Raw genomic sequence first — 16108 nt, 5'->3', positions numbered from 1 at the left:
ACTTAAGTATATGTAAACTTCCGACTTCAACTGTAGGTAGGAGAGGGGGCTTTAACTTAAACTTTTTTTGCATCCAGCCCCTTTTCCCCAAATTACCGTGTGAAGGAAATAAATTCCCTACTAATGGTAAAATTCTCTGCCTTTGTCATCCTTACCCGCAACTGCAATCCCATACCTCTTCACTCTATGTTGAGTTGTAGCAGGGTGTTGCGTTCCCTCCTCCAAGAGGCGTGCGTAACAAAGACATTTTGCAGGAGAATGTTAGGCTATCTATCCGCCAATTGACGCTCAACAGAAGTTGGTAGATGCAACAAGACAATGACCCAAAGCACAGAAGTAAATCAACAACTGAAGAAAATACGCCTTCTGGAGTGGCCCAATCAGAGTCCTGACCTCAACCCGATTGAGATGCTGTGACATGACCTCAAGAGAGCAGTTTACACCAGACATCCCAAGAATATTGCTGAACTGAAACATTTTTGTAAAGAGGAATGGTCTAAAATTCCCCCTGACCGTTGTGCAAGTCTGATCCGCAACTACAGAAAACGTTTGGTTGAGGTTTTTGCTGACAAAGGAGGGTCAACCAGTTATTAAATCCAAGGGTTCACCTACTTTTTCCACCCTACACTGTGAATGTTTACATGGTGTGTTCGACAAAGACATGAAAACATATTGTTCATTAGTTTAAGCAGACTGTTTGTCTATTGTTGTGACCTAGATGAAGATCAGATCACATTTGATGACCAATTTATGCAGAAATCTATGTTTTGAAAAAAGGGTTCACATACTGTTTCTTGCCTATGTATGTGTATATATCGGCAAAAAATATATGGTGGGGATTGGAAGTGGTGCAGGCAATTACATTGATGGAAGCTACAATCTATCTGAAATATTAAAGCTGATCTACCCCCTAAAAAAAAAAATGCACAGCCCCATGTGTCTGTGTATTGTGTAGAGTACCCAGAGGGGGCTAGCTGGGAGTGTATGTCTTGTTCTCTGTGCCTTTGTATTATAGCAGGCAACATCAATATGATGTCATGCATGGAGATGTGCTTTGAATGGTAATACCATTATACTATGCACTGGAGGGATAGAGGACCTCTGTATCTGTATGCTGGGTAAATGGGGTCCTGAGACCAGATCAAAGGGAGAGGCTGTAATGACAGCAATAGACATTTGATGCCCAACACGAAGAGGATGAAGGTAAAGATGTAGACATCTTGGTTTCATGAGGAGAGAGAGAGAAGAAAAGAGAGGGGCTGACTGTGTAATTTCAATTGAATGTGGATGTGCACAGGCATACTACATACAGTGGAAGAGATGTCCGAATAGGAAAGAACAAAGTATTCCAGACTGTGCAAACCCCCATCTGTAAACACAAGGAAATATCAACACTCGGCAATGTGCAGCAATGCAGCACACTTCTTATTTACTTTGATTTTGCTGTCTGCCATATTACTGGTGACTAAAATACCAGAGAGGAGAAAAGTAAACCATGGCAGGAGTCGAAGTAGTTGTCGTAGTAGAAAAGTTTATTGTCCCCAAGGGGTAATGGGTTTTGTATGGGTTTTCCTTTGGAGTTTTGGGCTTGTGCTGGTGCCGTCTGACGCATCATCCGGTGATGGTGTCGTTTGAATTTGGTCGTGGCAAAGTAAAGTCTTATAACAGTCAACCTACTATACTGCTCCGTCAGTGAGAAGTAGCAGTCAGGAAATTGCTTTAACAACCCTTAGGTGTATGCTTATTTCTCAGTCGCCTTGCTTAAAAAGACCAGCCCAATCTAAAGCCTCAGACCCCAAACAGCTTAGAGGAGAGACACAGCAAAAGCTGCAGCCAACCTGGATATACACCGTCTAAAAAAGAAGGGTATTACAGACCCCTGGGGTATCATAAGTCAGGGCATTGTACACGCACCCCTAACCCCATAATTAAGTCACATTCCTCACAAGTGTAGGAAACCAGACGCTTGACAGTTCGATTAAAAAGTAAGGATGAAATACCACATGAACGTGAATCGAGATCTCCTTTTGCGTATTCACCGGTGAGAAAAGTTATGACCTTGTAGGAAAATGTTATATTCCTGGCCAAGAGGAATAGGTTTTAATCAAACTCGATGGATGGGCCTTTTGTTTGCATCTGTTGTTGTTTACACCTCCACTTATTTACTTATATTCTGTGGGAAGTGTGGTTGAACGGTAGTTCTGTTCCGAAAGGTATATTAACAACAATGCAGAGTGATGGGCGCTGAGGTCAGAGTGTAAATATCCCTATTGCAATCCTTCTCTTACAGACACTGTAAGTGTAAGCAATGAATAAACAAATGCATAGAGTTAGCAACGACATGGCAATGTGAATAGTGGAGGCTACTAGCATGTTGCATTAGCAGGCCAAAGCTAAAACAGACCCAATTGGCTATATAGCACAGCACTCGCGGCAAACAAAACACAAGACATAAAGCTCATAGGAGCTAGTAGGATGACAGGCATCAGCAATTGATGAGCATGGCTTAATTTGTAGAACATAAACAAATGCCTGTTTTATAGGGATACATGGAGATTGATAGATCTGCCACAAACTCTCTCTCATCACCTTCATGTCTCAAAACTTGGGAATTCTGAACAGTAAGAATTGCAGTTGATTTCAGTGAAATTGGTGTATTGTGTACAGGATGAACTTCAAATCAATCTCTAGCCCTCTCTTATGCACCTCTGAAGATCAAAAAGGATTAGACCAGTTCATCCAATATGTCAGAGAAATCTATCCAGCCTATCAGAGGGAAGGATAAGGCTATTGCTACTTTGGCATGCCTAATTCTAATGCAATGTTTTCAGATCTAGGCATTCATGAAGTGCCTGTATTAGGTGCAAGGGGTTGCTTTAGAATTCAGAAATCATGTCCTCTACCTCTATTGTAGATACATGTTAAAAATGTTCTAATTGTCATCATTTAAAAGGCCCTTTCATGTTAACTTCACCACTAGATGTCCTCTTCCTCCCAGACTGAAGACTGCATACAGACAGCTGCAATGTAGACCTGAGACATTACTAAGCCATGTCATGCACACGTCTCATGCACATACGCATGAGTTGTCTTTCCACTGAAGAACCCCAACAGACCGTATAATCTCCCCACTGAAAATTCTCTCTGTTATTATATTGAATATGCTCTCTACCTATATGAACTATGCCTGCCTGAAGTGACGTCTGAGAAAAAGGTTATTTCGACTAAAATGTTGACCAAATAAATGGTATCTACAGTAAACTTGTGTATAGGAGTATCTCATGAGGAACTATATGGCTTTTATTCACAGCACAATAAGGAACGAAAGCATAATGGTGTGTTGTGTAGACTGTAGCATTCATTTAACCAAAACAAAACTTTAAAGGGAAGAAGTACCAACCTTTTATTGCAGTGGACTTCTTGGTAGTCTTAAACAAATCTACTTTGGAACAAAAGTATATCTCACACACATGGTTATGGGCTTAACAAAAGAAGACAACTGTACCATGTCAGATATAGAGTTGAAATGTATTCCATTTTGAGTTTGCATCTCAATATTGCACTTTATGTACATCACAGAAGACTGAAATATAACAACCATTTGACATAGAAATAATGTTTATTAATTATGCAATTATGACACATACAGTATTAATACAATTCCACTCATGAAGCCACTAAAGGGAAATTTGGTCAGTTGACTGCAGGAAAGGACTACCTAAACATATAGAATGTGCAGGAATGCTATTTTTACTTTTCTGATGAAAACACAATGTAATTTCAATGACACTATGTTGAATCAACGTGGACTATATGTTGAATTGACGTCTGTGCCTCGTGGGCAGCTATCAAATCAAATCAAATACCATTTTTATTTGTCACATGCGCCGAACAGAACTGGTGTAGACTTTACTATGAAATGCTTGCTTACATACCATTCCCAATGATGCAGAGTTTACAAATAATTCTTCTTCTCTGGCTTCCTCTTTGCTCAACTTCCTCCCTGGTTGTAAGAGTGATTTGATACTGTAGTTTAAGGGTTCTTTATATGGTGGATTGAAGACTCTCTTCAAATTGTATTTGTCACATGCGCCGAATACAACAGGTAGACCTTACCGTGAAATGCTTACTTACAAGCACTTGAAACTTCGTCAGGATTAGTGGGTCCCCTGTGGGACAGTTGAGCATAAAGACAATATGTGCATTTTCCCACCAGAGATGTGTTTTCATCAACTTGACCTGTTGCGGTTAGATGGCTGTGCGTGATGATGTAGTGCATGTAAAAATAACTTTTATATTTCCATGTCCCGGAAAAAAATACAAGTTAATTGGGTTTCCATTGCAAGTCTACTGACGGTTGCGTCAGAATATTGTTTTTGCGAATGTGTCCACTCTGGTCTTGGCACCTGCACAGATACAATCCGGGTATAGCCTACATAAGGTTATTATGGACAAAAAGCAAGATTATTTTGGTTTGTCAAACGGCAGCCAAGCGTAGACCATCATGTCACCAGAATAAGACGCCCCAAAAAACGTTTCCACTGCTTTGTCTCGCAAAAGTGTTTTTTCAGACACAAAAAGATCCCACCTTTTTTTAGCGTATTTTATTTTGTCGACATTTGGAAAGGTTACGACAAATTGGCTGTTTTCATCAGGCCTATTTTTCATCCGACATGTACTTTACTCGTTTAGAAACTGTCGCGCCCTGATATGTTTCACCTGTCCTTGTGCTTGTCTCCACCCCCGCCAGGTGTCGCCCATCTTCCCCACTTATCCTTTGGGTATTTATACCTGTGTTCTCAGTTTGTCTGTTGCCAGTTCGTCTTGTTTGTCAAGCTTACCAGCGTTCGTTCTGTCAGCTCCTGTCTTTTCCCAGACTCTCTTTTTCTCATCCTCCTGGCTTTGACCTTTCCCTGTCCTGACCCTGTACTGCCCGCCTGACCAGTCTGCCCATCCCTGACCCTGCCTGCTGTCCTGTACCTTTACTCCTACTCTGGACTATCGACCCCTGCCTGCCTTGACCCGTCGTTTGTCTGCCCCTGTGGTTACAATAAACATTGTTACTTCACACAGTCTGCACTTGGGTCTTACCTTGATTCCTGAAATAAACTTGGTTTGTGTAGACAAACAATGGATGGAGACCAATTACTCTTTTGCAGATTTAATGACGAACTGATCACATCTACAGCCATGCATCAACTCAACTACTTCCTGTTCTCTCCCAATGATTAACCAACATATAACCAATCAGAAGAGAGCACAGTAGTTAACTACTGTAGCAATTGCTAGCTAGATAATCAGAATTACACAACATTCCCTTAGAAAATAATAATATCTCTTTAAATAATTCTACAGTACCATAGAATTCTAAAGCCATCACAATGGAGGACATACAATTTGAAACAAACTATTCAATTCAAGTCAATACACTTTATTTATCCTCCAAGGGACAATTATTTTGGGGGTTAAAAAGTGTCAGGGAGACAACACATAACCAACATCATACTATACTCTATATAATGTATGTTGCTTTGGCATTCATGGAAGATACATTTTGACCCCAAAGTCGTGGTTCGCTTCTCTGTTGCAGAGCTGAGCGTCCATCTCTGAGCTGTAGTCCGGGTAGCCCGCTGTTGTCTCCCCAAACGAGGAGTTCATGTCCATTTCCATTGCTTGGTGTGTTTACTGAAAACCTGTCAAAACATTGCCAGCTCTTACAGTAAACAACTTATTTAAATCAGCAGTAATTCAGAGAGGAAAAGATCCATTTTAGCTGACTTACCCAAAACTTTTGGCTGGCTTGTTTGCTTGCTTGCAGCAAGTAAATGTAAAAGTTTCTTTGTCTTCAAGTAAGACTCAGGCCAAGGTTAGGAAATACACAGGGGAGGTAAGTGTGTGTGCGCATGTGTGTCAGCCGGGTGTGATGCATAACACCCTCTGAATCAGACCTTTGTCATCTCGCCTTTAGATATTATCTTTCTATTCTGTCCTAATTTTTTGCACAATCTCCCCCAAAAGGTTGAAACTAATTGTAGCATCAGATAAATTAAACCGACAGTGTAGAGGTCCTCTCTAGCTCAGTTGGTAGAGCACGTGCGCTTGCAATGCCAAGATGGTGAGTTTGGTTCCCAGGACAACCAATATGTCAAAAATGTATGCATGCATGACTATGTTGCTTTGGAGGAAAGTGTCTGTTAACTGGTATATATTATTACAGAATTAGTGAAACATGGTATGCTCGCTCCATTTTTCAAACATGTAGGTGTGAATGGAAGAAGGAAGTTAGCTACTCACCCTGCATATTGAGTCAGGAGTAATGTTTATTTCCAAACAGCAACGCTTTACATTGCCAGATAATGTTAGCCAGAGGCTAAATGTAAAAATTTGACTAAGAGTAAATATAGAAAAGAATGACTTGCACATTGTTATGACACATTAAGTCATGTCTTAATTTGTCCTGTCACAACTTGTCTCCAAGTTCTTGACAACATTTTATTGAAATTGTACAATAATGGAGCATTGATGATGGATTGGATTTATAGAGTGCCTTTCTACCAACCGAAGCATTCAAACACTTTACATAGTAAGGGGGTAACTCACATCTACAACTAACATTGTATAAACACATTTATTTTCAATCAATCAACCAAATGTATTTTAGGAAGCCCTTTTTACATCAGCAGTTGCCACAAAGTGCTTTACAGATATCCAGCCTAAAACCCCAAAGAGCAAGCAATGCAGAGGCAGAGGCACAGTGGTGAATAGCAACATACATTTTTCAAGGTTCATTAACTAATATGAGACTCCTAGACATGAATTAATGTGCATTCCTGTGCCACAGGGCTCCTATATCATACCAGAACATCTGTTTGACTAGTTATGCCCACTTGAGGGTTTCTAATATGTGACAGTGTCCGGCTACCATTGATTGAGACATGGTTCTTTAAACACGGCATATGTTTCTGCAGCAGAATCCGGAAGTGGTTCTGGAATTTTCTCCCCACAAAGGTGTAGAAGGCAGGATTGATACAGAAGTACAGATATGTGACCATACGAGTAACATGCAGCGCATAATCAAGCTTACGGAGTTTCACACAGTCGACTTCAGCTGCTTGAAGCATCACCACCACATTATAAGGAGTCCAGCATGCAAAGAACAGCAGTACTATGACAAATATGAGTCTCACCGTCCTGTACTTGTTGGTCATCCTGGAGGAGATGACCGTCACGGCAATCCTAACGTAGCAGTAAAAAACAACAATGAGAGGAAATAGGAAAAATAAACCTAACTGGAGGTATGGCCCCGACAGCTCCAATTCCTCAGAGACAATCGATTCTGGGGTACCAACCTCCTCACACACCAACCCCTGGTAGTAATGCTCGGCCTGGTCGTAGAGTACAAACGGCTTGATGCACGCCAGGAGGCTGATACCCCACACAGCGGCGGATGAGGCGAGGGCGTAGCTCCTCCGACGTAGCCTGGTGGACGGCACGGCGTAGACCACTGCCAGGTACCGGTCAAAGGTCATGAGGGTGAGGAACAGGATCGAGCTGTAGAAACCTAGGAAGTAGGCGCTGCCCACAATCTTACACCAGACCCGGCCGAAGATCCAGCTGGACTTGTGGTGGTATACGGCCCAGAAGGGCAGACTGGACATGAAGACCAGGTCCGACACCACCAGGTTGAGGAGGAAGATGTTCCCCACCGTGTTGAGTTTCTCGAACTTGCAAATGATATAGAGGACCAAGCTGTTTCCCACCACACTCAGTGTGAAAATCAGCAGGTAGAAGGTGGAGAGTTTGACCCCAAAGTTGTGGTTTGTTTCTCTGTTGCAGAGCGGAGCGTCCGTCTCTGAGCTGTAGTCCGCGTAGCCCGCTGTTGTCTCCCCAAACGAGGAGTTCATGTCCATTTCCATTGCTTGGTGTGTTTACTCTCAACCTGTCAAAACATTGCCAGCTCTTACAGTAAACAACTTATTTAAATCAGCAGTAATTGAGAGAGGAAAAGATCAATTTTAGCTGACTTACCCAAAACTTTTGGCTGGCTTATTTGCTTGCTTGCAGCAAGTAAATGTAAAAGTTTCTTTGTCTTCAAGTAAGACTCAGCCTAGGTTAGGAAATACACAGGGGAGGTAAGTGTGTGTGTGTATGCAAGTGTGTCAGCCGGGTGTGATGCATAACACCCTATGAATCAGACCTTTGTCATCTCGCCTTTAGATTTTATCTTTCTATTCTACAGAAGTGGCGCATATTGGGGGTTGGGAAAAAAAATCGTTGTGTGTGTCCCATGTATCCTACTTTCAGCACACGTCTTCCAACATATGTCAGGTGGATATATATATATACCCTACAAATATATTTGCACCCTTGCACTTTACTAAAAAAGTTCTCTATTTCTTCTAAAATCAGTTGAAATTGAAGAAAACATTTGGTATCCACACCTTGTTAATGAATTTTTAACATTGCAGAACCAACTTTAAGCTTAAGCTTACAATTTATATTAAGAAAATAAAGGCAAATGGCATGGACAAAATTATTGCCAACCTTTGGCCAAGATAACTCCCTACAAATGCTTATTTTAGCCATCAATGAGCTTGCTGCACATCTGTAGATAGTAATTTGGCCCACTTTTCAGCAGCAAACTGCTCTAATTCTTCAATGTTTGAGGGGTGCCCTCTACCAACTGCTGTTTTCAGTTCTTGCCATAGGTTATGGATGTGATTCAGATCTGGACTCTTCGCTGGCCACTCTAGAACAGTCCAGTGCTTCTTCTTGAACCATTCCAGGGTGCTTTTGACGTGTGTATGGGGTTGTTGTCCTGCTGGAAGACCAACAACCTTCAACAGAGACCCAATTTTTGGACATTGGGTTGAACATTATATCCCCCAAAAACTTGATTATCTGCTGATTTCATGATGACTTGCACACATTCAAGGCCCCCAGTACCAGAGACAGCAAAGCAACCCCACAGCATTACCGACGACCAAACTAATCATTCAGTGAAAAGAACACCCTTTTGCTGCCTGGTACTTGTGGAACACATCATGAAATGGGGGGGGGGGGAATCATATTTAAATTAAATCAGCAGATTATCAAGGTGTTTTGAAGTCAATGTGTCCAAAACCTGTGTCTCCATCAAAGGAGGTTGGTGGCACCTTAATTGGGGAGAACGTGCTAGAGTGAAATCTAGGAGCTAAAAAAGAACACAAAATACACTACATATACAAAACCATATGGACACCCCTTAAAATGATTGGATTCGGCTATTGCAGACAAACCCATTGCTGACGGGTGTATAAAATTGAGCTCACAGCCATGCAAACTCCGTAGACAAACATTGGTTGTAGAACGGCTTTACTGAAGAGCTCAGTGACTTTCAACGTGGCACCGTCATAGGATGCCACCTTTCCAACAAGTCAGTTCATCAACTTTCTGCCCTGCTAGAGCTGCCCCGGTCAACTGTAAGTGCTGTTATTGTGAAGTGGAAACGTCTAGGAGCAACAACGGCTCAGCCGCAAAGTGGTAGGCAACACAAGCTCAAGAACGGGACCACCGAGTGCTGAAGCGCCTAGTGTGTAAAAATCATCTGTCTACGGTTGCAATACTGACTACAGAGTTCTAAACTTCCTCAGGAAGCAACATCAGCACAAGAACTGTTCGTCGGGAGCTACATGAAATTAGTTTCCATGGCCGAGCAGCCGCACACAAGCCTAAGATCACCATCTACGAGTGTCAATCAGTGTCTGACGTGTGTGAACGTGTGTGAACGTCTGACGTCATTTCCGGTCACAACTTGCAGGCTTGTTTTCGAGTTGCTGTGCGTTTTGTTGCCAACCTGTTTTGCTACCTGACAACTTTACGGTTTTCACTTTTTAATTACCGTTCATATATTTATTTATTTTTTCCTAAACTTTTTCACTCCGGACGCTTTATCTGGACACGATTCGTCAGGACCTCCAACAGCCGAAGCTAAGTAGTAACATTAACATGATGCCTTCTAGTTGCAGCCGCTGTACTCGCCTTACGGCGAGGATAGCTGTGCTGCAAGCCTAGCTTCAGACGCAATCGTTAGGCAAGGGTAATTTCAGTGTAGGAAAGGATGAAACAGCGTCTGTGGCACCAGTAAGTACAGATAGTAGTGTAAATCCCCTGGCACAGTCCCCGCAGCCGGACAACTTTCTCACGGTTTCTGGAAGGAAATGCTGTAGGAACGCTCAACCGGTGTCGCTCATTCAGCCGACAGAAACTTTCAACCGGTTTTCCCCATTAAGCAGCGGGTCGGAGTCAGAGGCCGATTCTTCTCTGGTCTCTACTCCTCCCGTTACGGGGTCTGAGACGCCGAAGCTTCCCACCATTAGCTCTGACAAATTGAAAACTCTAGTCATTGGCGACTCCATTACCCGCAGTATTAGACTTAAAGCGAATCATCCAGCGATCATACACTGTTTACCCGGGGGCAGGGCTACCGACGTTAAGGCTAATCTGAAGATGGTGCTGGCTAAAGCTAAAACTGGCGAGTGTAGAGAGTATAGAGATATTGTTATCCACGTCGGCACCAACGATGTTAGGATGAAACAGTCAGAAATCACCAAGCGCAACATAGCTTCTGCGTGCATATCAGCTAGAAAGATGTGTCGGCATCGAGTAATTGTCTCTGGCCCCCTCCCAGTTAGGGGGAGTGATGAGCTCTACAGCAGAGTCTCACAACTCAATCGCTGGTTGAAAACTGTTTTCTGCCCCTCCCAAAAGTTAGAATTTGTAGATAATTGGCCCTCTTTCTGGGACTCACCCACAAACAGGACCAAGCCTGACCTGCTGAGGAGTGACGGACTCCATCCTAGCTGGAGGGGTGCTCTCATCTTATCTACCAACATAGACAGGGCTCTAACTCCTCTAGCTCCACAATGAAATAGGGTGCAGGCCAGGCAGCAGGCTGTTAGCCAGCCTGCCAGCATAGTGGAGTCTGCCATTAGCACAGTCAGTGTAGTCAGCTCAGCTATCACCATTGAGACCGTGTCTGTGCCTCGACCTAGGTTGGGCAAAACTAAACATGGCGGTGTTCGCCTTAGCAATCTCACTAGGATAAAGACCACCTCCATTCCTGTCATTACTGAAAGAGATCATGATACCTCACATCTCAAAATAGGGCTACTTAATGTCAGATCCCTTACTTCAAAGGCAATTATAGTCAATGAACTAATCACTGATCATAATCTTGATGTGATTGGCCTGACTGAAACATGGCTTAAGCCTGATGAATTTACTGTTTTAAATGAGGCCTCACCTCCTGGCTACACTAGTGACCATATCCCCCGTGCATCCCGCAAAGGCGGAGGTGTTGCTAACATTTACGATAGCAAATTTCAATTTACCAAAAAAAAAATGACATTTTCGTCTTTTGAGCTTCTAGTCATGAAATCTATGCAGCCTACTCAATCACTTTTTATAGCTACTGTTTACAGGCCTCCTGGGCCATATACAGAGTTTCCTGAATTCCTATCGGACCTTGTAGTCATAGCAGATAATATTCTAATCTTTGGTGACTTTAATATTCACATGGAAAAGTCCACAGACCCACTCCAAAAGGCTTTCGGAGCCATCATCGACTCAGTGGGTTTTGTCCAACATGTCTCTGGACCCACTCACTGTCACAGTCATACGCTGGACCTAGTTTTGTCCCATGGAATAAATGTGGTGGATCTTAATGTTTTTCCTCATAATCCTGGACTATCGGACCACCATTTTATTACGTTTGCAATTGCAACAAATAATCTGCTTAGACCCCAACCAAGGAACATCAAAAGTCGTGCTATAAATTCACAGACAACACAAAGATTCCTTGATGCCCTTCCAGACTCCCTCTGTCTACCCAAGGACGCCAGAGGACAAAAATCAGTTAACCACCTAACTGAGGATCTCAATTTAACCTTGCGCAATACCCTAGATGCAGTTGCACCCCTAAAAACAAAAAAAATGTCTCATAAGAAACTAGCTCCCTGGTACACACAAAATACCCGAGCTCTGAAGCAAGCTTCCAGAAAATTGGAACGGAAATGGCGCCACACCAAACTGGAAGTCTTCCGACTAGCTTGGAAGGACGGTACCGTGCAGTACCGTAGAGCCCTTACTGCTGCTCGATCATCCTATTTTTCTAACTTAATTGAGGAAAATAAGAACAATCCGAAATTCCTTTTTAATACTGTCGCAAAGCTAACTAAAAAGCAGCATTCCCCAAGAGAGGATGACTTTCACTTTAGCAGTGATAAATTCATGAACTTCTTTGAGGAAAAGATTATGATTATTAGAAAGCAAATTACGGACTCCTCTTTAAACCTGCGTATTCCTCCAAACCTCAGTTGTCCTGAGTCTGCACAACTCTGCCAGGACCTAGGATCAAGAGAGACGCTCAAGTGTTTTAGTAATATATCTCTTGACACAATGATGAAAATAATCATGGCCTCTAAACCTTCAAGCTGCATACTGGACCCTATTCCAACTAAACTACTGAAAGAGCTGCTTCCTGTGCTTGGCCCTCCTATGTTGAACATAATAAACGGCTCTCTATCCTCTGGCTGTGTACCAAACTCACTAAAAGTGGCAGTAATAAAGCCTCTCTTGAAAAAGCCAAACCTTGACCCAGAAAATATACAAAACTATCGGCCTATATCGAATCTTCCATTCCTCTCAAAAATTTTAGAGAAGGCTGTAGCGCAGCAACTCACTGCCTTCCTGAAGACAAACAATGTATACGAAATGCTTCAGTCTGGTTTTAGACCCCATCATAGCACTGAGACGGCACTTGTGAAGGTGGTAAATGACATTTTAATGGCATCGGACCGAGGCTCTGCATCTGTCCTCGTGCTCCTAGACCTTAGTGCTGCTTTTGATACCATCGATCACCACATTCTTTTGGAGAGATTGGAAACCCAAACTGGTCTACACGGACATGTTCTGGACTGGTTTAGATCTTATCTGTCGGAAAGATATCAGTTTGTCTCTGTGAATGGTTTGTCCTCTGACAAATCAACTGTAAATTTCGGTGTTCCTCAAGGTTCCGTTTTAGGATCACTATTGTTTTCACTATATATTTTACCTCTTGGGGATGTTATTCGAAAACATAATGTAAACTTTCACTGCTATGCGGATGACACACAGCTGTACATTTCAATGAAACATGGTGAAGCCCCAAAATTGCCCTCGCTAGAAGCATGTGTTTCAGACATAAGGAAGTGGATGGCTGCAAACTTTCTACTATTAAACTCGGACAAAACAGAGATGCTTGTTCTAGGTCCCAAGAAACAAAGAGATCTTCTGTTGAATCTGACAATTAATCTTAATGGTTGTACAGTCGTCTCAAATAAAACTGTGAAGGACCTCGGCGTTACTCTGGACCCTGATCTCTCTTTTGAAGAACATATCAAGACCATTTCGAGGACAGCTTTTTTCCATCTACGTAACATTGCAAAAATCATAAACTTTCTGTCCAAAAATGATGCAGAAAAATTTATCCATGCTTTTGTCACTTCTAGGTTAGACTACTGCAATGCTCTATTTTCCGGCTACCCGGATAAAGCACTAAATAAACTTCAGTTAGTGCTAAATACGGCTGCTAGAATCCTGACTAGAACCAAAAAATTTGATCATATTACTCCAGTGCTAGCCTCTCTACACTGGCTTCCTGTCAAAGCAAGGGCTGATTTCAAGGTTTTACTGCTAACCTACAAAGCATTACATGGGCTTGCTCCTACCTATCTCTCTGATTTGGTCCTGCCGTACATACCTACACGTACGCTACGGTCACAAGACGCAGGCCTCCTAATTGTCCCTAGAATTTCTAAGCAAACAGCTGGAGGCAGGGCTTTCTCCTATAGAGCTCCATTTTTATGGAACGGTCTGCCTACCCATGTCAGAGACGCAAACTCGGTCTCAACCTTTAAGTCTTTACTGAAGACTCATCTCTTCAGTGGGTCATATGATTGAGTGTAGTCTGGCCCAGGAGTGGGAAGGTGAACGGAAAGGCTCTGGAGCAACGAACCGCCCTTGCTTTCTCTGCCTGGCCGGTTCCCCTCTTTCCACTGGGATTCTCTGCCTCTAACCCTATTACAGGGGCTGAGTCACTGGCTTGCTGGGGCTCTCTCATGCCGTCCCTGGAGGGGGTGCGTCACCTGAGTGGGTTGATTCACTGTTGTGGTCATCCTGTCTGGGTTGGCGCCCCCCCCCCCTTGGGTTGTGCCGTGGCGGAGATCTTTGTGGGCTATACTCAGCCTTGTCTCAGGATGGTAAGTTGGTGGTTGAAGATATCCCTCTAGTGGTGTGGGGGCTGTGCTTTGGCAAAGTGGGTGGGGTTATATCCTTCCTGTTTGGCCCTGTCCGGGGGTGTCCTCGGATGGGGCCACAGTGTCTCCTGACCCCTCCTGTCTCAGCCTCCAGTATTTATGCTGCAGTAGTTTATGTGTCGGGGGGCTGGGGTCAGTTTGTTATATCTGGAGTACTTCTCCTGTCCTATTCGGTGTCCTGTGTGAATCTAAGTGTGCGTTCTCTAATTCTCTCCTTCTCTCTTTCTTTCTCTCTCTCGGAGGACCTGAGCCCTAGGACCATGCCCCAGGACTACCTGACATGATGACTCCTTGCTGTCCCCAGTCCACCTGGCCATGCTGCTGTTCCAGTTTCAACTGACCTGAGCCCTAGGACCATTTATCTGGAGTACTTCTCCTGTCCTATTCGGTGTCCTGTGTGAATCTAAGTGTGCGTTCTCTAATTCTCTCCTTCTCTCTTTCTTTCTCTCTCTCGGAGGACCTGAGCCCTAGGACCATGCCCCAGGACTACCTGACATGATGATTCCTTGCTGTCCCCAGTCCACCTGGCCATGCTGCTGCTCCAGTTTCAACTTCCACCTGACTGTGCTGCTGCTCCAGTTTCAACTGTTCTGCCTTATTATTATTCGACCATGCTGGTCATCTATGAACATTTGAACATCTTGGCCATGTTCTGTTATAATCGCCACCCGGCACAGCCAGAAGAGGACTGGCCACCCCTCATAGCCCCTCTCTAGGTTTCTTCCTAGGTTCTGGCCTTTCTGGGGAGTATTTCCTAGCCACCGTGCATCTACATCTGCATTGCTTGCTGTTTGGGGTTTTAGGATGGGTTTCTGTACAGCACTTTGTGACATCAGCTGATGTAAAAGGGCTTTATAAATACATTTGATTGATTTATTGATTGGTAATGACTGGAACGGTATCAATGGAATGGTATCAAATACATCAAACACATGGTTTCCAGGTGTTTGACGACATTCCATTTGCTCCGTTCCGGCCATTATTATGAGCCGTTCGACCCTCAGCAGCCTCCACTGGTCTCCATTCAAGGTTGTGGGTCTTCCAGCAGGAAAATAACCCCAAACACAAATCAAAAAGCACCCAGAAATAGTGCAAGAAGAAACGCTGGACTGTTCTGGAGTGGCCAAAGAAGAGTCCAGATCTGAATCACATCCACCCCTCAAAGGGTTTGCTGCTGAAGAGTGGGCCAAATTGCCAGTAAAAAAGGTGCAGCAAGCTCATTAATGCTACATAAAGCATTTGTCAGAAGTTATCTTGGCCAAAGGCTGTGCAACCAAGTACTAGCTCTGGGGTGCCCAAAAAATTATGTCCATGTCATTTGTCTTTATTTTCTAGATTAAACTTGTTCTGCAATGTTGAAAATCCAATAACATAGTGTGGAGACCAAAGGCTTTCAATTTCAACTTATTTTAGAAGAAATTTGGAAGTATTTAATAAAAGTGCAAGTGTGGCAATATATTTTGTCCACAACTGTATTTACCTGAATTCCTTATCTCGTGACGTTGTATTAGTTAATGTGATGACTGTTGCTCATCGAATGATTACAAGTTTCTAATTGCGTGATTAACTGAATCAAGCTCATTAACCTGGGGCACCATGGGAAAACTAGTTTTTATTGAGTTTCTATTTCCCAAATTTACTCAAAGAATATCAGAATATCTATTTTACAACAGCCGCTAGTTGCCTCTACCAATCTCGTTCTGAACGTCGTATAGCCAGTGAATCTGCACGGACCCGGGTCTCACCAATAAATTCGTACCACACCAATCTTA

General features: G+C 43.1%; 1 protein-coding gene across 1 annotated transcript; it reads right to left on the bottom strand.

Moving 5' to 3' along the window:
• Nucleotides 1-6409: 6409 nt before the first annotated feature.
• LOC109900178 (C-C chemokine receptor type 3-like) lies at nt 6410-8118 on the bottom strand. The gene is made up of 2 exons (XM_020495886.2): nt 8029-8118; nt 6410-7939 (listed from the first exon to the last, which is right to left on the bottom strand). Exon 2 carries the CDS (start codon nt 7914-7916, stop codon nt 6852-6854), a length of 1065 nt encoding a protein of 354 aa, XP_020351475.1. The 5' UTR covers nt 7917-7939; nt 8029-8118; the 3' UTR covers nt 6410-6851.
• Nucleotides 8119-16108: the final 7990 nt, after the last annotated feature.

This window comes from Oncorhynchus kisutch, linkage group LG11 (assembly GCF_002021735.2).
Source record: "Oncorhynchus kisutch isolate 150728-3 linkage group LG11, Okis_V2, whole genome shotgun sequence".
In the NCBI taxonomy this organism is placed as follows: domain Eukaryota; kingdom Metazoa; phylum Chordata; class Actinopteri; order Salmoniformes; family Salmonidae; genus Oncorhynchus; species Oncorhynchus kisutch.
Note: the sequence above shows the minus strand (reverse complement) of the source record. Positions and strands in the feature narration are given on the sequence as shown.